The sequence below is a fragment of the Phoxinus phoxinus genome (genome assembly GCF_949152265.1).
Source record: "Phoxinus phoxinus genome assembly, chromosome: 2".
Taxonomy (NCBI): Eukaryota; Metazoa; Chordata; class Actinopteri; order Cypriniformes; family Leuciscidae; genus Phoxinus; species Phoxinus phoxinus.
In genome coordinates this window covers 16,335,603-16,357,177 of record NC_136877.1, presented here as the reverse complement: position 1 = coordinate 16,357,177, position 21,575 = coordinate 16,335,603, and the positions used below count along the sequence as shown (strand labels likewise).

General features: G+C 38.3%; 1 protein-coding gene across 5 annotated transcripts; it reads left to right on the top strand.

Moving 5' to 3' along the window:
- The first annotated feature begins 5,563 nt into the window (after positions 1 to 5,563).
- LOC307012761 (uncharacterized protein) lies at positions 5,564 to 21,067 on the top strand. 5 transcript variants are annotated; one of them, XM_079639794.1, is made up of 28 exons: positions 5,564 to 5,715; positions 5,942 to 6,013; positions 6,231 to 6,331; positions 6,417 to 6,510; positions 6,611 to 6,895; positions 7,083 to 7,466; positions 7,757 to 7,855; positions 8,060 to 8,292; positions 8,388 to 8,931; positions 9,059 to 9,184; positions 9,317 to 9,433; positions 9,716 to 9,779; positions 10,738 to 10,792; positions 10,969 to 11,051; positions 11,231 to 11,348; positions 11,477 to 11,584; positions 11,672 to 12,113; positions 14,142 to 14,451; positions 15,164 to 15,388; positions 16,390 to 16,546; positions 16,757 to 16,849; positions 16,996 to 17,070; positions 17,375 to 17,461; positions 17,851 to 17,937; positions 18,041 to 18,067; positions 18,307 to 18,383; positions 20,040 to 20,083; positions 20,919 to 21,067. In XM_079639794.1, exons 18-28 carry the CDS (start codon positions 14,407 to 14,409, stop codon positions 20,953 to 20,955), a joined length of 954 nt encoding a protein of 317 aa, XP_079495920.1. In that variant the 5' UTR covers positions 5,564 to 5,715; positions 5,942 to 6,013; positions 6,231 to 6,331; positions 6,417 to 6,510; positions 6,611 to 6,895; positions 7,083 to 7,466; positions 7,757 to 7,855; positions 8,060 to 8,292; positions 8,388 to 8,931; positions 9,059 to 9,184; positions 9,317 to 9,433; positions 9,716 to 9,779; positions 10,738 to 10,792; positions 10,969 to 11,051; positions 11,231 to 11,348; positions 11,477 to 11,584; positions 11,672 to 12,113; positions 14,142 to 14,406; the 3' UTR covers positions 20,956 to 21,067. The 5 variants fall into 5 exon arrangements, with proteins under 5 accessions (XP_079495920.1, XP_079495921.1, XP_079495918.1 ...); XM_079639793.1 differs by lacking the exons at positions 5,564 to 5,715; positions 5,942 to 6,013; positions 6,231 to 6,331; ... (12 more) ...; positions 11,477 to 11,584; positions 11,672 to 12,113 and adding an exon at positions 13,466 to 13,631; XM_079639795.1 differs by lacking the exons at positions 5,942 to 6,013; positions 6,231 to 6,331; positions 6,417 to 6,510; ... (12 more) ...; positions 11,672 to 12,113; positions 14,142 to 14,451 and having other exon boundaries at positions 5,581 to 5,715.
- Positions 21,068 to 21,575: the final 508 nt, after the last annotated feature.

The window sequence follows — 21,575 nt, the reverse complement described above, 5'->3', positions numbered from 1 at the left end:
GATGTTTTCCCTCCCCTGAATGCCTTGCCCGTTTGGTCTTCTCCCTTTGATGATTTTCTTTAAATTATGCCTTCCTCTTTCTCCCAACAGCAGCTGGAATGACCGGCTCCAATCGAAATCCATAACGTTAGCTTGACTCTGAAGCTTTGATTCTCTGACTGACAGGCAGCTGTTGATCAGTGACGTAGCCTACGTGACTGACAGCTCGCCTACAGTATAAACAATTAAATGGTAAACGTTTCTTAGTTAGCCTATTAAATCCTCTTTTTAAAAATATGTTTTTGTTTAGATATTATCGTTAAATCACTGAGCAAACTCGGAGCACTTCACCGGCGGTGACTCTTGTAGCAATACTGACTTTGAGTATAAATTGGGGAAATTAGCACTCAAATGGGAAATTAAATAATCATGGTTTTGATGAATATTATTTGCATACGCTCTAAAATGGTTCCCAAATATGGGCTTATACCGTTTTGACCATATGAATATATATCCGGATCACTCCGGACAATATTCATACAGAGAAAATGAATGATCTTAATCAGTCGTACTTGGAAATACCACTCTTAAGCACTAAGGCGTATACATACAATATTTACCTCAACACTTCGATCCGTCTAGCTCTTGGCAAGCAAAATCACATCCATCTGGCCATAATGGAGAGAATTTACCTCCCAAGTGATCGGATCGGAAATATTTAAACTATGCAATGTTTAAAAGTATGGTAGAGCGTTTTTAAGAAGGTAGCATAGAAGATCTGATTTTCAGGGATTTCAGATTATGGATTCATAGAACACAAATTCAGACGAAGATTAAAATGAAGTTTAATAAGAGACACTTTAAAAGTACGTAGGTTACACGATCAGGAGTATAACAATATGCATAAACAAAACAAATGATTATAAAACGATTACGTAGCGTGTATATATATAGTAACACGAGATTAACCAAGAGATGGAGAGAGAGAGAGAGAGATATGAGCGAGATGAGAGAGAGAGAGAGAGAGATTACACGGTTTAAGGAATACTTTCAATAATCAAGAGACCAGAGGATGCTCAGACAACCTTAACTAGCTTTGTTTCAAAGATCAGATCAGAATTAGCCTACTGTGTTGTCGTTGGAAAAGTCGTCTGGTGCTCGTGTTGTTTCTTTTTGGAACCTCGCGGGCTTCCGGGTGGCGTCACGTGGTCGTTTTGACGCGGGGTGGAAACGCTAAGCTTTCGTTCGTTAAAACGCTGGATCAAGGAAGTAGCTTTAAACTTGTATAAAAATAAAGACTTAGTCTTAGAAACGGAAAGTAAACGGAGAGCAAGGCTCTCTTGAAGTTGAGTTAAAGCTAAGAGTTAGAGAGACTAGAGTGGTAAACTAGAATTGAAGAGCGGAAGACGAAGAAACTGGAACGATGAGGAACAAACTTCTTGGCTTGCGTCTCGAAATATGAATGAAACCGGAGCACGCCCATTCTGAGTCTGGGAGCCAATCACGAGTGGGACCCTGTTGGCGCCAAGATTCCTTTGTCTGTGATGGTATGCCCATTCCGCGCGTGGGGAGGGGCCGGAGTTTTATTCTAACATTATTCTACACTTCGGTAAATGTTTAATAATGCATAATAGTTTGCTTCTCAAAACAGATTCGAATTCGTCTAATTTTATGCGTTGCAACCATACCAAATTTGCTATTTTGTAGGTAATGTTAAAGCGAACTATAATGATTTTTAGGTATTATGCGTTTCTATTGGTTGTTTTAATCCGGCAAACGCGCATTCTACGTCAGATTCTGCATGCTTGTTAATCGCCGTTTCAAACAGAATGTTGCATTCTCACAAAACAACGTTTTTCTCACTATTAGAATTCTGTGCGTGTATGTGTCTGTGATTCGCCCCACCGTGTGGGTGTGTGTGTGTGTGGGACGTGCGAGATAGTGTGTGACCTGATTTAACCTCACACGGTGTAAAACATATGTCTGTGTTTGTGCGTTTGGCTTTAGAACAATACATGAAAGGAAATTTCACTGCGGGGTGTCCCCGTGAAATAAAACAGACGCGGGGTGTACGTCCTCACCCCACGATAAATTAAATCAAAACTCCAGGATACTTCACTTTATCTAAGCACAGAATCAGCTAAAAGCATTCCGCAAACATTAATGTTTCTGGCAAAAGGTGAGAAGACAATTTGGAATGCATTAGATCACACAGTCTGTGTGTGTCTTGTGAGTTTAGCAAAATGTCAAGAAACCTTTTAGTCCTGCAATAAGTCAACAAAATAGAACATGTATGCTTTATCTATCAACATCTGGCGATGGTGCTACACTCTCTCCTCGCGTGACAGCCTGAGGTCGCGCAGCAGCCTAACTGCCTATATCGCACTTTGTAAAGAAACTGGGCTGGCGGATATCGCGTTTTGTGAAAAAATAAATTTTGTAGTAGCCTTAAAATGTACATTTTTAAATCGTATTAATGGCAGCAATTCACACATAGGTTAAGGTACATCTGAACAGTGATTTCCAATAATAAAATCCAAATGTCAAAAAATGGCGTTTATCGCGTTTTGCAACCAAACTCTTCATATGGACTTCTTTATGGCTGACATAACCTCAAAAGGAGTCAACGAGTATGTATAGAAAGTTCAAGTTCATTGACTCTTATGCCAGAAATATGTTCAGTAGTTCAAAAAGGGGCCTCTGTATTACTGATTTAACATCAGAATAAGTCTATGAGTTTATATTGCTTAAAACCTTTTGAGGACCCATTGACCACAAATAAGTTCAATAGGTCAGATTTGGACTTTTAAAGGGCTTATGAAGCATCAGAAGGAGTCTATAAGTAGAAAGTTCAAGATCGAGGACTCTTTGGCCTAAATATTTTCAGTAGGTCGATTCTGGTATGGAAAGTTCAAGTTCATGGACTCTTGGACCAGAAATATGTTCAATAGTGAAATATGGACAATTGTCTGGCTGATGTACTACTACCTGAAAGAGTCGATAATCATTAATAGAGAGTTCAAGATCAATCACGCTTCAGTCAGAAATATGTTCAATAAGTCAAATCTGAAATACTGCATGGCTGAAGAAACATCAGATTCTAGAGTCTATGAGTGTTTTGATTGTTCAAGACAACCTGATCTCACAGAATTCCGTGAAATGAACACGGCCCCTTAACTCAAAATCTGTGGCAGTTTCACGGAATCGCCGAAAATTCCGTGATGTGCCCACGGATGTGATGCCTATTGTAAGTCAATGACAGGCAGCATCCGTGGTCCACACACGGACTGTTACAACACATGCGTTCCCCACTAGACGTCGTTTTATAATTTGGAAAGGTATCGCTTTAAATATTCTTAGTTCACTTAAAGTACTTTACTTTAAATATTTAGTTTTAAAGTGATTTTAACTTGATATTGCATTGTTCTGTCGTCGTTTGATCGCTAGGATAACTTCTGGTCACCCTTAATTCCGTGACGTTACCACGGAATATTCAGTGGTCGCCACGGATTGTTTCACATTCACTGGACGATATTACCTTCTGATTTTAACACTTAAGTAGGCTATTCCAGTTGACTGTGTTTGCAATGCAATGCAGCTTAATTAAACTGTGAACCTATTCTCCCCTGATCAGTTTGTATAGCCTTTTGCTTATTGTCAAATTCTGTGATGGCACCACGGATTATTTTTCCGTGAAGGAACCACGGAATATTCAGTGGTCGCCATGGATTGTTTAACATTCACTGGACGATATTACCTGCTGACTTTAACACTTTAAGTAGGCTATTCCAGTGGTCTGAGTTTGCAATGCAATGTAGCCTAATTAAACTGTGAACCTATTCTCCCCTGATCAGTTTGTAACTATAGCCTTTTGCTTATTGTCAAATTCTGTGATGGCACCACGGATTATTTTTCCGTGACGGAACCACGGAACTCTTCCGTGAAGGAACCACGGAATATTCAGTGGTCGCCATGGATTGTTTCACATTCACTGGACGATATTACCTGCTGACTTTAATACTTTAAGTAGGCTATTCCAGTTGTCTGAGTTTACGATGCAATGTAGCCTAATTAAACTGTGAACCTATTCTCCCCTGATCAGTTTGTATAGCCTTTTGCTTATTGTCAAATTCTGTGATGGCACCACGGATTCTTTTTCCGTGACGGAACCACGAAACTCTTCCGTGACGGAACCACGGAATATTCAGTGGTCGCCATGGATTGTTTCACATTCACTGACTGGACGATATTACCTGCTGATTTTAACACTTTAAGTAGGCTATTCCATATTAGTTTGCGATGCACTGTAGCCTAATTAAAATGTGAACCTCTTATCTCCCCTGATCAGTTTGTAGGCTATAGCCTTTTGCTTATTGCCAAATTCTGTGATGGCACCACGGATTCTTCTTCCGTGACGGGACCACGGAATATTCAGTGGTCGCCACAGATGTTTTCACATTCACTGGACGATATTGCCTAAATTGCTGATTTTGACATTTTAAGTAGGCTATTCAAGTTGTCTGTGTTTGCGATGCAATGTATCCTAATTAAACTGAACATCTTATCTCGATCAGTTTGTATAGCCTTTTGCTTATTGTCAAATTCTGTGATGGCACCACGGATTCTTTCGTGGTGGACACACGGATAACCGGATCACTAGAGGCAGGCTTGATTTATCAAACTCCCATCCATCATCTTAGTGTAAATAATATTTGGACTAATTTACTATTTTTTTTTAATGTTTTAATTGACAGATAGGCATATACAGACAACGAAAACAAAAAACAATGAAGACTAATAATAAATTAATATTAAATCGGACTAGTCTGTTGCCATGACGGCGAGACGTCACACTTCCTTGCGCGCATCCTAGAATTTCTGCGGTTTTTCCAGTCATTGCGAGGATCCCATCTACAAATCGGTATGTATCTCAGACCTGCGTTGCTTATTTACTATCTATAAATGTTGAGTTATACGTTTTGATACGTTTTAGATGGGTTGTATTGTTCATTACTAAAAATTCGACAAGATATTGTGACTTTTTACATTACAAACATCTCGGCCTATGGAAGCATTTAGGCCGGATCCTGAAATCCATCTGACATTTATTTTTTCATCTTGTGTGTAAACATAAGTTTTGCACCTGGCTTTATCATATGTTCAGATTTATGTTACCGAAAATATATGCAAAATTGCGCATTTTTAATTAGATAATGCCTACTATGCATAATTAAACATACAAATTTCAAAAACTTGTAATACATTGTTTTTATATACTTGTGTATAGTAATCAACTGAGGACGTTTCATGGTGATATCTATTATTTTAAAATTGTACCCTATTCACCTGTCTAGTGTCTCGCGTTAATGTAGACATTATTATATATTTTCTCAGAGATATATCTAATGATGCTTTCTTGTCTGTTCTACAGATTTTTTGCTGTTCTACATCATATCTCCATATCTCTATCTCTTGTATACATAGAACACAAAGGCACTTTTAAGAGCCACTCTTTCAATCTCACTCTGTTTTTCTCTAGTTCTCCCTTTCTCTCTCTCCCCCACATCACCCCTGCCCCCCCCCCCCCCCCCCCTCTCTCTCTCTCACACACACACACACACACACACACACATCTTCATATCTGTATTGTGTGTCTATTATTGTCTGTATTTTTGTATTGTATCTGTGCATGTACCATGTCGGAAAACCACCCAGTCTTTGAAGATCAGGGTAAGGGTAAGACATTTTGATAATTTTACACCCATGTCTATGAAAATCACTATTGGTATTACATATTGTTCTCATAGTGTAATAACGATACTTATCTAAATGTTGTGAGTGAAAAGATGGTTTGAGCTCACTGAGCCAGATGTATGATTGAATTTTGTGAATTTTCGGGACTAAAATATATGATGCTTTAAGACCCTGATAGATAGATAACCAAATGTATTGGCCTTTACAGCTTCCGAAATTCAATTGAACACAGTGTCTGAGGAAGTCCCTTAGATAGAAGAAGAGTTGACTGCAAGTCTTGGTGAGTATGTCTATTTTATCACTATGACTACATTTCCTATTCCTCCATATCAACAACTTTTCTAATGACTTTGCTAAACTTTTCCTTGATTCATTGTTGTTGATGTCTCACACTTCTCCACCTAACTACATTAAAAGTGGATTGTGTTTGTATTTTGTTGTTGTAGACATGAATGTGCATTATATAAAGATTTTTGACAATTCTGCACTTTTTTCAGAGCTTTTGGAGAGGAGTTAATTCTTGCCTAGTTTGGGAAGTAATAGACACTCCAACTCCCCTTCATTTCAAACTGGTCTATTATTGGAAGCATATTACATGGTTTGTGATAACATTGTGATACAATGGTTCGTGATACCATGAGCAAGGCCATATACAGTACATTAAATGATGTTTTATTAACAAGGTTCGGGAGGAACACGTTCTAATGATCAAGCAATCAAGTAACTCCAACCAGCTGTCATCAATCAGTAATCAACAGATCCACTCAATCAGCATGAGTAAAGCCTATAAATATTCAGTGTCAACTCAACCTTATTCCTGTGTGTGATTAGAATTTTTTTTTATTTATTTTTTTTTTTTTTTTTTTTTGGGACCTAGATTGTAAACCTATCGTCTGATTCACACTCCGGAGCAGAAGGTGGCGGTAATGCACCGAAAGCTGGTTGCCAACCGCCGTTAAAAACAAAAAAGAAGAAGAAGAAGAACCTTATTCCTCGACAGTTTTCAGCATCCCTCCACCACCCCATCTCCTCACACTTGCATGGCTATCTTCCTAACCAGAGACGGGGGGAGTACTCTGGGTTCGGGCCCAATTTCCGAGCTCGGAGCCCTCCCCCCGGACAGCACGCCAAATACGCATAAACCTTTACTCTCTGATCATTCGTAAGTGTGAACTCGTGAAACCAACATTGAATGGACACTGTAGTGTGTGGCAAAATGTAACCAAATCAAAGTCAGTTTTTAGTCATAATTATTGTCGTACCATTCACTATTAAGTATCTTTTATCTATTGTGCCTTCACTCAATCGAAGGGTTGTTTAGTTATTTATTTATTTTCATTTATTTTCAGAAACACGTCTTCAAGAGTTGAGGGACACTCTTGACTCAGTTGAGGTAAATGTGGCAGCAGAAAAAACAGAATGGGCACAGCCGCAGCTACACGCTGATGCAAGGGCAAAAGCAGCAAGGCCAGTGCTGCTCGATGCTAAACTGTCCGCTGAAAGAGATGTCAACCAAAAATGCCACAGGTGCGGCGCTGGAGAGGCAGTAATTAGGTGCCTGGATTGTGTGCCACTGGACATGGAGTTTCTATGTGGAGAATGCGACTTGGAGGCTCACAAAAAGAATGTGTTCCACGGCAGGGAGGCACTATTCCATGGCTACCTGGAGCCTATTCCCCCCACTAAGGCTGTGGTGATGGGTGAAAATGGCCAGCCTCACTTTTGTGAGCAGGGTATGTGTTTATTATAAATTTCTGTTGACTAGTAAAGAGTTACACACATATTCTTGATTGATAGACTTTGTCAGTGGAAAAGGTTTAAACTCTTAATTTTAATCACTCTTTGACTGAAGAAATTGTTTTTGTTTTTCTTTGACTATGAAACGTGCTATTAGTAAGAAAACGGTGATAATGATATGGTAGAGTTGTCTATTTTGTACATGTTGGTTTTGAATCACTAGTATGACAAGTATAGATATACCTTCTCGATTAAGGAAAAATGTAACAACCTCTTTGCATTGCAGTATGTCAGTTGCCATTGCCTGCACGTAGGGCAATATGTGAGTGCACCCATGAGATTGAGGTCACCGCTGGCAAGCATATTTCTGTGGTCACCATGAATGGTAACTTTGGAATGTCCTGCTTTTTGTTTTGTTGTACCGCAGAAGTTAACAATTGCAATCAAGGCAAAGCTTTTCTCTTGAGAAATATGCCAATTACCAAATGTTAATGTGCCATATCAAATACTACAATGAATGTATACTGGTCAGTTGAGTTGGAAAAAGTTGATTCTGTGAAACACATTTAATGTGTTTCTTTTTTCACAGGACGATATGATGTCTGTTTGCCCCGTAAAGTTTGTCCTACCTGCCTTGTGGAATGGACCCCAGGGGTGAAAGAGCTCATTAGGTACCGTTACTGGCCAAGCACAACAAACTGCCAGACACTATATAGTTTTGACGTCTTCGAAGCTTTTGCTCACAATTAAGTATCGGCTCCTGCGATGTCAAGGCATGCCTTTTTTAAGCTACTGGAGCACCGTTCTGTTAAGGCTGGAAGGGTAAATATGCTTTAATCATTGTAACACATAATCATATTACTGTGTCTGTAATGTAATATTTATTTTCTGTAAACACAAATTTTTTTATGTCATAGCCGGGGAATGTCTGTGCAGATACGTTACAGAAAAGCTTTTTCAAATATTGTTTTTGCAAGCATACAAAAGAGGTGATGTGTGAAGTAAATCACTTTTATTGTCCAGCATGTCACCCAGACATGTTGGCAGTGTGTTGCGATGGCAATCGCAAACATTATCGCTTCAAAAAATCAAGGAGGTATGTTAATATTACACAAGCATTAATGTCAATATCAAAACCACAGCCTTGTCATAGAAATAGTTGCATGTAGAGTAATGTTTGGTCAGTTAAACGTGTCTTTTTTTTGTGATCAATTTTAATGGACAGGAATGAGGAACCCTCTTTGTACAAGGGGTTATTTCTTGCCAAAGATGAGGAGGTATCAGCCTTTATCAACAAAGTCAGAGGCTGCAGCCTGACAAGAGTATGTCTAATATTGCATTGACTTTATAGGCAGATAACAGTAGAACATGTGGTGTTTCAAGGTTCAGGGCGAGTAAGGAGACGTCAAAAAAATCATCATCCAAAATAGATGAAGAGGGGATTCAAGTGGCAGTCTGCAGGTATGTGGGTAGAGTGTGTGTGTGCAAATGGAATTAAGCTTTGAATAGAGGGTTTTGATTAGCTTTGTTTTCCACAGGTCTTATTGTGTAATTTGATCATTAACCATATTGTCCTCTTGTGTATCAGACACGGGATATTGCTGCGAGGACTGAACCACTACCGTGGCGAGGTCTTCGCCTACCCAATGTTTTTACAGAGGGAATTGTCAGAGAGGGCCAATGTCACTTTCTTCTGCATGGATGTTGTCTGCAGGTCATTTTTCTCTGTCATATTGAAACTCGGTCAACCTACTGTACATTAAATGACTGTTTTTTTTCAGTCGTTTTATATTGATGGCCAGGCAAAGTGTTAGTTAATGCCTACTAATGCTGTGCTTCTTTTTAGGTACTGGCCATACCTAAGCAAAGTGACTGAAGAATCATCAGATCTTCAACCGCTGATGGAAATGAGGCCATTTCTCACTGTGTGATGCATGCCAAAGCTCATACAGCAAAATGCGAGGTACCTCAAATTACTGAAATTCAGATGCAACAGTAGCCAGCAGGCAGCTAATGCGAAAAGTCGGGCAAGGATTGTTTTTTATTATTTTAATCTGGTATTAGTGGCAATAGACTAAATTGTTAGTCTGTGATTATGATATCTGGTGTAGTTTATTATGCAGATAAAATATGACATTTAATGTGAAAGTGATTTTAATGTGCATTTTATGTGCTTTAATCCATGATTGCATAACATTAGATTTTTAAAGTTATGGTATGAAACTAATCAAACACTATGTGTCAGGTGAGATGGGGCGGCAGGAATCAGGATGGAGCAGTGGAGCACTGTTGGAGAGGAAGTCGAGCAAGTATGTTATTACTGACATTATTGTAAATATATATAGGAGACTTCACTGATACATTTATGTGAGAGACAAGCAGAGTGTGAAGGATAAAGTACATCAGGGTATCAAACAAAGACATATGCTTGCTCGAATGACCATCAGAGCACGATCTGAACTATAGTTGCAACACACATTATGTCTGAGTAAAACGTGAAGTCAACAGTTGTGGTGTATGCATGATGCATCACTATTTCAAGCTATGTTCCCTCTGAGCTGCACTATTTAATTATATACACTCTTTTGATCCTGTTAGGGAAATTCAGTCTCTGCATTTAACCTGTGAATTAGAGATGCACATACACTGCACACAGTGAGGTAACACACACTAACTCCTAACCACTAGAGCAGTGGACAGTCAGCTGCAGAAGGGTTTGGTGCCTTGCTCAAGGGCACCTTAGCCGTCGAGGTGGACGGGACAGCGATGTTCAACAACTTTCCCCACTCACTTTCACTTTCCTCCTGGTCGGCATTCGAACAAGTAACATGCCCGAAGCCCTAACCAGTAGGCCATGGTTGACTTTCCAACCTACCAGTAGGACCCCATTTGAAAAACCAGCCTGGTGACAGTGCACAATCATCAAGTTTCATGGGTTTCTATGAAAATGCCGACTGTCACAGCTCTGGCATGCCATAGTGAGGTTTTAAAATGTAGACCCAATTGGCAAAATCCAGCGTTGCTCCCAACTTTGAAAAATTGGGCTCGATCTTTCCAAATTTGCTGTCTATGTCTATGGCTGAAAGGGTGTGTTGTTTTAGTTTCCATGGCATTCTAAGGTGGAGAGCTAGTTGACAATAATATATTAGTTAAACAATAAGTATGGCTACATGTTCACATATACATACTGTATGTTTTTGTTTATTTGTTATTGTTTGTTTGGTAATGTAATATGGAAATACATTCATTTCTATATTGTTTATCTAGGTAAACAGCTTTCTCTCCAGGGCAGCTCTTGTCACAAAGTACATGACAAAGGCAGGTTGGTATGACACATTACAAACCATACGCTATGATGAGGTATTTCTGACTTCTAAAATGTAATTTTCCTGTTCTCCTTGCACTAAAGTAATTGTTGTGTTAGGTCGTGTCTAACTGCAATGGTCTTTCCCATGTAAATTGATCCAATCACGCATGCAGATTAATTTTTTTAAACAGGGAGAGAATATGCTCACTCAACAGGCCATGGAGTGGAACAGAAAAAAAAACGTCACAAAGTCTTGGCCTGCAGATACATCAAAGTAAGGACATTTCTCAATGGTCCTCTTGCCTGACACAACATACATTTTAACAACAAACAGCAGAGCTGGAGTCCATCCATCTGTAATAAGCTCATTCATCCATTGATTTATAAACTGTAGATTAAGGAATTTCTTGATCCCGGTATTGGCTGAAAGCTTGCATGATATATTTTTTAAAGATCTCCGAGAGGGCAAAGCTGGAAACTACCAGCTTCAGTGATTTCTGCCAGAAGAATGACATCACTAAACAAACAGCACAGCAGTGGGTGTGTGATGTTCAGCACTGGGCAGTCACAGGTAAATCATGTGTAGCGCTCAGACTTTTCACAATTACAACTGTTAATTACTTTGTTCAAATATGAACTACATAAGGTGACCTGAAATTTTTTTAATGAAACAATCGCCTAATTGTGGTACCTATTTAGAGCCAGGGAGCACAACAGAACAGGGAGCAACAGAGGATCTCAGGGCTGAGATAGAGAGCATCATAGTGGCCCTGCTACGCAAGAAGCAGGACCTCTATCGTCAGAATGGTTGGTTGACTGATTTTCAAATGGCACATTGCAAATGCAAACAAACAAAAACTGTTTTCATGATAGTTTTCTTATTTCACTTTGCAGATAGCAACCAGACAAGACAAAGAAAAAATAAGAGAATTAAAAAAAAAATTGAAACAAAAGAGCCTGTAGTATAATGCTATTGCAGAGGATACAATTGACGAGGAGTTGGCCTCCAATTTGACAGAGGACTACATCCTGCCTTGGGAGAGATGTGAGGATGGTATGGTAGACCTGACATGTTCTCTAAAATGTATGCCTGTCTGTCTACAGTATTGCAATGAAAATCTCTCTCTCACTTTTTCATATTTCCATCAATTTCCTCTACCTAAAGGCCACTCCTTCAGGTTAAAACGATCTCTTTTTGACCAAATTATGCTAATTAGACGCTTAGACGACGAGGAGGAGCAGAGCATCCTGGTGAAGGAGATGTCTCAGCACATCACGTCTCTCCGTAAGGAGATAAAGGGAGTGGAGAAGCTGAAAGAGAACATCAGAATGGGCTGTAAGTCAAATTTGGATTTTTTTTTTTTTTTTCACCGAAAATATGTATAGTCCCTTTTCTACTTACTGGTGCCAGTTCAACTCACCTCACATGACTCTACTCGGTTTGGTTTCAAACTTTTAATTTTCCACTGCATAAAAGTACCATTTTTGCATTTTATTGCATTGCATTGCATTGCATAGCATTGCATTGCATAGCATTGCATAGCATTGCATTGCATTGCATTGCATTGCATTGCATTGCATTGCATAGCATTGCATAGCATTGCATAGCATTGCATAGCATTGCATACCAGAACTAACTCATTACCATGTGCATTAAAGATATGACATATGTGTTTTTGCATTGCAATAAACGATCTAAAATTGTGAATTGAAAAATATAAGTTATGCACTTGCATTGCATTGCATTTTATTGCATTGCATTGCATTGCATTTTATTGCATTGCATTGCATTGCATTGCATTGCATTTTATTGCATTGCATTGCATTGCATTGCATTGCATTGCATTGCATTGAATTGCATTGCATTGCATTGCATTTTATTGCATTGCATTGCATTGCATTGCATTTTATTGCATAGCATTGCATTGCATTGCATTGCATTGCATAGCATTGCATTGCATTGCATAGCATTGCATAGCATTGCATAGCATTGCATAGCATTGCATAGCATTGCATAGCATTGCATAGCATTGCATAGCATTGCATAGCATTGCATAGCATTGCATAGCATTGCATACCAGAACTAACTCATTCCCATGTGCATTAAAGAGATGACATATGTGTTTTTGCATTGCAATAAACGATCTAAAATTGTGAATTGAAAAATATAAGTTATGCACTTGCATTTCATTGCATTGCATTGCATTGCATTTTATTGCATTGCATTGCATTGCATTGCATTTTATTGCATTGCATTGCATTTTATTGCATTGCATTGCATTGCATTTTATTGCATTGCATTGCATTTTATTGCATTGCATTGCATTGCATTGCATTGCATTGCATTTTATTGCATTGCATTTTATTGCATTGCATTGCATTGCATACCAGAACTAACTCATTCCCGTGTGCATTAAAGAGATGACATATGTTTGTTGCATTTCAATTGCACAAACAATCAAACTTTGTGCATTGAAAAATAACATATTGTAATTGCATACCAGAACTAACTCATTCCCATGTGCATTAAATAGATGACATATGTGTTTTTGCATTGCAATAAACGATCTAAAATTGTGCATTGAAAAATATAAGCTATGGACTTGCATTGCAATGCATTGCATACCAGAACTAACTCATTCCCATGTGCATTAAAGTACTATTTTTTTTTAATGTTTTAATTGACAGATAGGCATATACAGACAACGAAAACAAAAAACAATGAAGACTAATAATAAATTAATATTAAATCGGACTAGTCTGTTGCCATGACGGCGAGACGTCACACTTCCTTGCGCGCATCCTAGAATTTCGCGGTTTTTCCAGTCATTGCGAGGATCCCATCTACAAATCGGTATGTATCTCAGACCTGCGTTGCTTATTTACTATCTATAAATGTTGAGTTATACGTTTTGATACGTTTTAGATGGGTTGTATTGTTCATTACTAAAAATTCGACAAGATATTGTGACTTTTTACATTACAAACATCTCGGCCTATGGAAGCATTTAGGCCGGATCCTGAAATCCATCTGACATTTATTTTTTCATCTTGTGTGTAAACATAAGTTTTGCACCTGGCTTTATCATATGTTCAGATTTATGTTACCGAAAATATATGCAAAATTGCGCATTTTTAATTAGATAATGCCTACTATGCATAATTAAACATACAAATTTCAAAAACTTGTAATACATTGTTTTTATATACTTGTGTATAGTAATCAACTGAGGACGTTTCATGGTGATATCTATTATTTTAAAATTGTACCCTATTCACCTGTCTAGTGTCTCGCGTTAATGTAGACATTATTATATATTTTCTCAGAGATATATCTAATGATGCTTTCTTGTCTGTTCTACAGATTTTTTGCTGTTCTACATCATATCTCCATATCTCTATCTCTTGTATACATAGAACACAAAGGCACTTTTAAGAGCCACTCTTTCAATCTTACTCTGTTTTTCTCTAGTTCTCCCTTTCTCTCTCTCCCCCACATCACCCCTGCCCCCCCCCCCCCCCCCTCTCTCTCTCTCTCACACACACACACACACACACACACACATCTTCATATCTGTATTGTGTGTCTATTATTGTCTGTATTTTTGTATTGTATCTGTGCATGTACCATGTCGGAAAACCACCCAGTCTTTGAAGATCTCAGTGAGGCCAGGGTAAGACATTTTGATAATTTTACACCCATGTCTATGAAAATCACTATTGGTATTACATATTGTTTTTTGTAGTTGCTGTTGAGGTATGATGTTCTAGACATTTAATTTACATTGAAGTAGTGTAGTATTTTATTTTATATTTAGTAGTTTTTGATTTGTGTTTTTTATGGTTACTTACTAAAAAAGCGGCCATCAAACATAACCATCAGTTAGTCTGACATTCAGATGTTTGGAGTAAATCCAGTGTCTTAAAATTGTATCATAACTGAACCAGGACAAAGTCATGTTTGTGACGCTGGTATATACCAGAGAAGGTGATAGATATAAGCATAAAACTTATAAAGACAAGTTAAACTAAAGCATAATAGACAGGCTTGTTGATGCAAATTTCAATCATCAAAAGGTTAAAAATGCAGCGGTGTTATAGCCCTACGTTTTGTCAGCACATCTGCAGTGCATATCTTTTTGTAGCATTAGGGGTGTAGCCTTACTACTAACATGTTTGATGTAGGCACAGAAAATCACAACGATTATACTGGATTCTCTGAATTAGTCACAAACGTACTTCGACATAACTGCAAAATAACTGTTAAAAGATTGACACCATTGTTGTGTAGTTAAAATGTCTTAGCAATAAAAGAATTTGTAGTTTTCTACAATGGTAATATACATGCCTTAATAATAGACAATATGCCTTCTGTCTGATTTACAGCATCAAAACATGTCAAAAGGTGGAGGGCTCAAGAAGACCTGCCCAGCGTGTAAAAAAAAAGTTTTTAATGGCTTCAAGAAGTGCCCCATGTGCAAGGCTCCACAGCCTAAAAATGTCCGCCTAAACAAAAAGATCGAAAAATTTGAGCAAAAAAAACAAACATGGGTTGCCAACACCAAAAAAAATCAGGTGACCTCACATTTGTGGGACGATGCCGTCATTTTGGTAAGTAATTTTTGTTGTTTTGTCACCATAGTCCAGTTATTTTTGGGTACTTGGGGGGACTTTCTGATTTTGACTGAGACAAGATAATGCATTAACATCTTTATGAAAGCTATTTATTCAACAGTTTTAGCATCTTAACTGTACTCTACTGTCATTGAAAAACGTTGCAAACAGACCAAAGACTCTCAGGATCACTGAGCTCAGAGCCTGCAGCACTGTAAGATGTTTCACAGTGCTTCATATGAAGAACAGTTGACTTTCCCCTGTGCACAACAAGCACCAGTATGTAAGCACATGGCGCTCGGTTGACATCACATTTTGTGAGCTATTTGACACGTGAACTGAACTTGGCCAATAAGACACAGGTGCATTAGATATCACACTGAAATCTAATGGTGCTACCATCTGACCTTGTTTGTGACTGTCAGTCAAACTGCATCTCATACGAAATGGCATTTAGTGTTCACCAAAAGTAATACTACTAACACTGTTCTTGATATGAAGCACTACTAACCTTGCGACATTGCTACTTAGACGTTTATGCAGGATGAACACGACACGTGCATGTGCATACTTTTACTCTTTTGGTCTTGTGTTCTTGTCTTGTAGTTTTCTCGCTTGTGTTTATTTTAGGCTTGTTTCAGATGGGTGACTGACTGGCTGTCTGTCTGGCTTAATGCAAAGCATTCTGTGGGTCAATAACACTATTTCAACAACAAAAAAGTCATACCTACCGGTAGTTAGCCTGCTATTCAGCTAAGTTGATCAAGCTAATTTTCTCTTGATCATGCCTGTTAAGTCAGCCATGCAAAGGGCTTCTGGGATCTTGAATACAGCTATTCCTTGTGATGTTACAAAAGTCTGCTTTGACCCTAAGTATTTCGTTTGGACCTGCATTTGTGTCCTAGCTTTGTGATATTGTGATAAACAGACAAAGATCCATACACAGCCACACCAAAGCACTTGTAATTGGTTTAATGTTTTTTATTTTGTATCTTTAGATAGAGAAGCTGCACGCAGTCGGCTGGAGGCCTTTGCTCCTGGTGGAATATCCACAAAAAAAGGCCAAAATGATCTTGCCTAAAGATCAAGTGTTGGGCAAAGGTGCACAGACCTGTGTGCAAAACATTTATGAAATTTTTAAAATGATGGTTGAAGGTAAGACTATATTTATATACTATAAACTTTATCTATGTATTTTTTTATATTATTATTTAGGAGTAGATGGTGTTGAGCAATGATTGGAAATAGTAAGGGCAACTGTGCTTCACTGAGTATCTGAGGCTTGTGGGTATTGTTTTATTTTGCCTTAGCTTTCACATTGTGACTTAATTGCGTATAATAAATTGTTTGTGTGTATTCTTCTAGTAAATACAGACCAGGCAACAGACAGTAGCCATGAACCTGGGGAGGCTACTGTCACTTTAAATTTTGAGATTACCCCATTAACAAGAGAACAAGGTGCGTTTGGCCCAGATTTGGTGCCTTCACTTTATTGTGTTCTCCTTGAGATTTTTGTGAGAATGTGCTTTAGCAGCAGATGTATTTTCACTACACCTATTTAAAATTTTTATGAGACACAACACCATCTCTCCGCTTATCTTCAGAATCAGTAGCCATAATATCCGTGGACCAGGGGGCTGGGACTGTGGCTGTGGCTGATCAACCTCTTACTGGACAAGGTCTTAAGCTCTTCAGCTTTATATCTGTTCTTTATATCCTTGTGAGATGTCCTTTAGCAGCAAATATCTATTTTGACCAGGGGCTGTATTCACAAAGAATTTCATTTTAGCACAAAAATAATTCCTACATGACGTTAAAATGTCCTCACTAAGGCTTAGCGCTAAATTTTCTCCTAAAATCTTGAGATACTTTTTATCCCTAAGATTCTTTGTGAATACAGCCCCTAATTGTACTGTATATTATGTCATCTGTGTATACACTTTGGAGAGACAACATCTTCTTTCCACTCATTCTCATCCTCAGATTTGACAGGCGGTGAGAGTTTGGACCAGGGGGCTGGGACTGAGGATGGTCCAGAATTGTTGCCTAGCCCTCCTCCTACAGTACAAGGTGTTACAGTGTCCGGAGTACTTCCAATCATAGCCCTGTCATTTGAGCTCACTATATGCTGTCAGTGGGAACAAGAACGAGATAATTTGGTACAACATGAGCCAAATAGAGAACAGGAACTTTACACTGAATGGTACCATAAGAAATTAAACTGAAAATTAGCTCATGGTGTCATTGTATTAGCGTAAACAGATGGTTTGCTATGTAGTCTATGCTGTATTAAATTATCTTGTTTTTCTTCCTACCAACAGCACTTGGGAGGCTCAAACAACAGGGCTATGGTTGGATGTACTCTGTAGTATCACTTTAAGCTCTTCTTTTTTTCCAGATCTCTGTTATGAACTAATTGTATATTATGATAGACAAAGCTATCTCTTCACTCATTTCAGATTCAGTAGCCATAATATCCGTGGACCAGGGGGCTGGGACTGTGGCTGTGGCTGTGGATGTGGCTGATCAACCTCTTAAAGGACAAGGTCTTAAGCTCTTCAGCTGTATTTCTGTTCTTTATCTTTGAAAGAATATGCTTAAGCTTCAAATCTCTGTACTGTTCTGAACCAAGTCTATTTGTTTATATAGGGAAAAGACGAAATCAGAGGAAGAGAGGTGAATTAAAATCTGACATCTGATATTCTGTCATCTTTTACATTATCAACTCAGAGTATTAATTGAATTGTTGTGCAGGTCTTCCTAATATTATTGGTTTTATTAATTTCCATATGAATTGTATGCATAGTGTTCGTGCTGTAGATACGTACGTTTTTCAAGTATTACATATTTTTCCAGGCTACATGCATTTGAATTATCATTTATCATTCACTACTCTATGTACTTATGTTTTACAGTGAGTACAAAAGATTGCCCCCACAACAATCGGGATGTGCACCCATACCGTGGGATAATACGGACAAGGCAGAGAAAGGTAGGATTGGAGAGGTAGTTAGATTGTGTTATCTGAAATTGTCTTCCCTACAGAAAATACATCTTGGCTAGCCTAAGCATGTTTTGAAGCTGGTTTGATCAGCCATTTTTTTACCAGTTGATGTTTTTGCATGAGATTTGATGGTTTAGTTGGTTTGACCATCCTATAATGGCCATTCTTAGCCTGATACACAAAACGCTTTCACAATCTTTCACTTTTTTTGCAAAGCACCTGGAACCTATCCATAGGGATATTTGCTTCCTGTTGGGCTTTCTGCTTCAACCAATCGCTACTTGGTCGTGACGTATGTTAAGCGCTGGAGTGCACCATTTTCTCTTTCAGCCCGCCCTAGCTTAGACTAGCTTAGACCATCCAGCAACCAGCATACTTTTTCTGCAAGGTTTAAACTGCAACTAAAATCATATAAAACTGTGAAAAAGGTATTTGATTTAAAAAATACAATCTTGGTGAAAAAAAAAACCTTAAGGCTCTTGCACTGCTAGTTTAGAAGTTGTCCTGTGACAAACTCAGAAAGTAACTGAGAATGCTAGTGCTCCTTCTTGGGCACACACTACTTGAAGCCCAGGTACCCCAGCAGCATGCCACTGAACCATATACAAGTACTCAGTTATCAAGTTAATCATAAATTGAACTAAGCGAACCTTAATTGGTGGGACCCGCATCATCTGCTTAGATGTTAGCAAAGCTAACCACTGTATCTCCTGTAGTCACAGTGGAGTGTGTCCTATTGCTGAATTTCGAATGCATGTCCATAGTGAAATTTAGTGGCAATTGTATGACCAGGGAATTCTTGTTGTCACTTCGATAAGATTTGCCCATGATCCATGTCTCTAAACATTTATTTTTAAATGCCTAGAAATATCCTTTAAAGGTCCTTATATTTTATGAGGAGAAAGGGTGGGAACCCTCTTCCCTGTTAACTACATGATGGTTGCTATCCTGACAGACTATTGCTTGCAAGTAATCAGAATATGGACCTGATTGTTGTTCTGGGAAATATTATTGTTCCTATTATCTTAAGTCTTGTAAGACTGGAAAAACTGGTTGAAGAACGACCACTGCTCAGTAAGACAAAGGACCTTGCTGGAAATGAACATTTGCACTCATGTAGTCTCACCTAATCTACATTTCATTCTCTCTCTAATGCTCAACAACAAATCACACAATAATACATATGGTTTAATGTGAATGATTATCATTGAGTATTATGTTTAGTATCATTTAAAATGTCTCAGAGTGAGTGGTACAAATGTCTAATTTACAAATAAGTAAAGCAAAATGTAATAAGGTTTTTAGAAGTTTAGAGAAAACTGGTACACAAAGGAAGGTAGGCAAAGTTTTTTTTAGATCAATTATTAAAAAGCACACTAAATTGAGTGAGAAATTGTTTGTGTAGGGAGGGAAACTAATTTGTATTGGTGCATTCTCAAAAACAATCATGCATTAGAGGCCCCCTCGAAAACTAGATGTCACATCTCAAGGGGTTTTCATCTTACAATAATTTTGAAATTACTGAAATTATTTGAAAATTGATCACCTAATGTCACTCCAAATCATTCAATTTAAGTTTGCATTGTAATTCTGTGTGCAATATTTTATGTAACACATTTCCATGTCTTTTTTTGCCTTCCACAGGGGAAGACCGAACTCCTGTACGACTGGATGCCCTGCGATCTATGGTATGGTACCCTTGCTTGGACAGTTCACCCTTAGTATACCCCATTTTACATTGCAATGCACAACACAAACCTTCCAGCAACTTCAAAGACAACACGTTGCATGGAAAGCAAAGGAAAATAAACATGTCTCAAGTGTATTTTGACATTTAGAGTCAAGTGGAACTGCTGAATAAGAACTACTGACCTATAGCCGTAGCTTGTGATCATGATGGTTGTAATGGATATACCTAAAGTTGTGTTTACCACACCCTTGTAACCGGGGGTTGGGGGGCGGAGACGTGAATATATAGGGTCGTGTTAATCTAATGACGAACGTTTTCAGCCGCGGCATTTATCAAGGGCAGGTATTGCGTACACCTGGGTTTCAAAGGTATGCACAGCTTCATAAATCAGGCAGTGAGAGGAGTGTAACCATAATCTTACGCCAACATATACGCCCGCTTCGACGCAAGATTGATAAATGAGGGCTTTAAGCGAGGCCAGACAAGATTGCATTATCAAAATTCTGTTTTTAAGTCTTTGTAATCTACTGTATACTACTGTATACTCTATACTACTATCTTAATTGTATTAGGTTATGAGTTACCAGTTACCAGTTGTAAACGGTGTTGTCTAGATATTTTCCTTTGTTTATTAAAAACTCTAGATGCTATTTAAAATGTTTAGGCCTATGGTTAATCTTAACATCTCTCCTATTGAACACCTTGACTTACATCTTAATTACTGTAGCCTACTCTAATATTGTGTAATAGTGTAGTGTAGACGTTACAGCATTGAATGGTAAGTCATTATTCATACCTTTTTCACTAACCACCTATCTCTTGTCTTTTTTCAGCGGGAAAACCTGGCCTCCAACCTGGCAGACGGCTTGAGACACACTCCAGTTTTATTTTTATGCAAATTGGTCCTTGTCTAGTTTAGTTTTTTTATGTTATTTGTTCATTTTTGTTAGGTTTGTATTGATTTAATAAAGATTTTTATTTACTCCATGTCATGTCTAACATCACTCACACTCATGTAAGTGACCTAGCAGAGATCATTGTGTAGTAATTTTAATACTAGGATGTACATGAAGACTTGAATGAATATACTAAGCTTTTCCTTTAGTCCATGTACTAAGGACATGTTCCTTTAGTACAGTCCATGTCATCATACTAACAGCATTTAGGCTTGTTGGTATGGAGAACTGGGGAATAGCAGGACTGGGGACGCATTTGTATTGCACATGGCAGTTTATTTTCTAATCTCTTGAATGTTGACAGTTTCTACATTCTGTTCTACTACAGTTTCTACTTCTAGTCAGTACTGGAACTCCTTTTCATTTCATTCCTTCCTCTTGCTGTCAAAGACTAGTACACACTATATAAAGTCCCTTTGAAGTCGCACACCAGTCTTCATTGTGGTACCAATGGTTACATTGCAGAAGAGTCTGGGCTGTTAAGTAACAAACGTTTACTTTAGTCTCTAAAATGGGAACTCGGGGTCCGGTTCT

Bases quoted from the DNA above. Each gene is read 5' to 3' on its own strand.
- LOC307012761 (XM_079639792.1), top strand. From the start codon at position 14,116: ATGATGCTTTCTTGTCTGTTCTACAGATTTTTTGCTGTTCTACATCAT. The intron at 16,850-16,995 runs GTGCGTTTGGCC...GCTTATCTTCAG, and splicing joins CCCATTAACAAGAGAACAAG to AATCAGTAGCCATAATATCC. The intron at 17,462-17,850 runs GTGTTACAGTGT...CACTCATTTCAG, and splicing joins CCCTCCTCCTACAGTACAAG to ATTCAGTAGCCATAATATCC.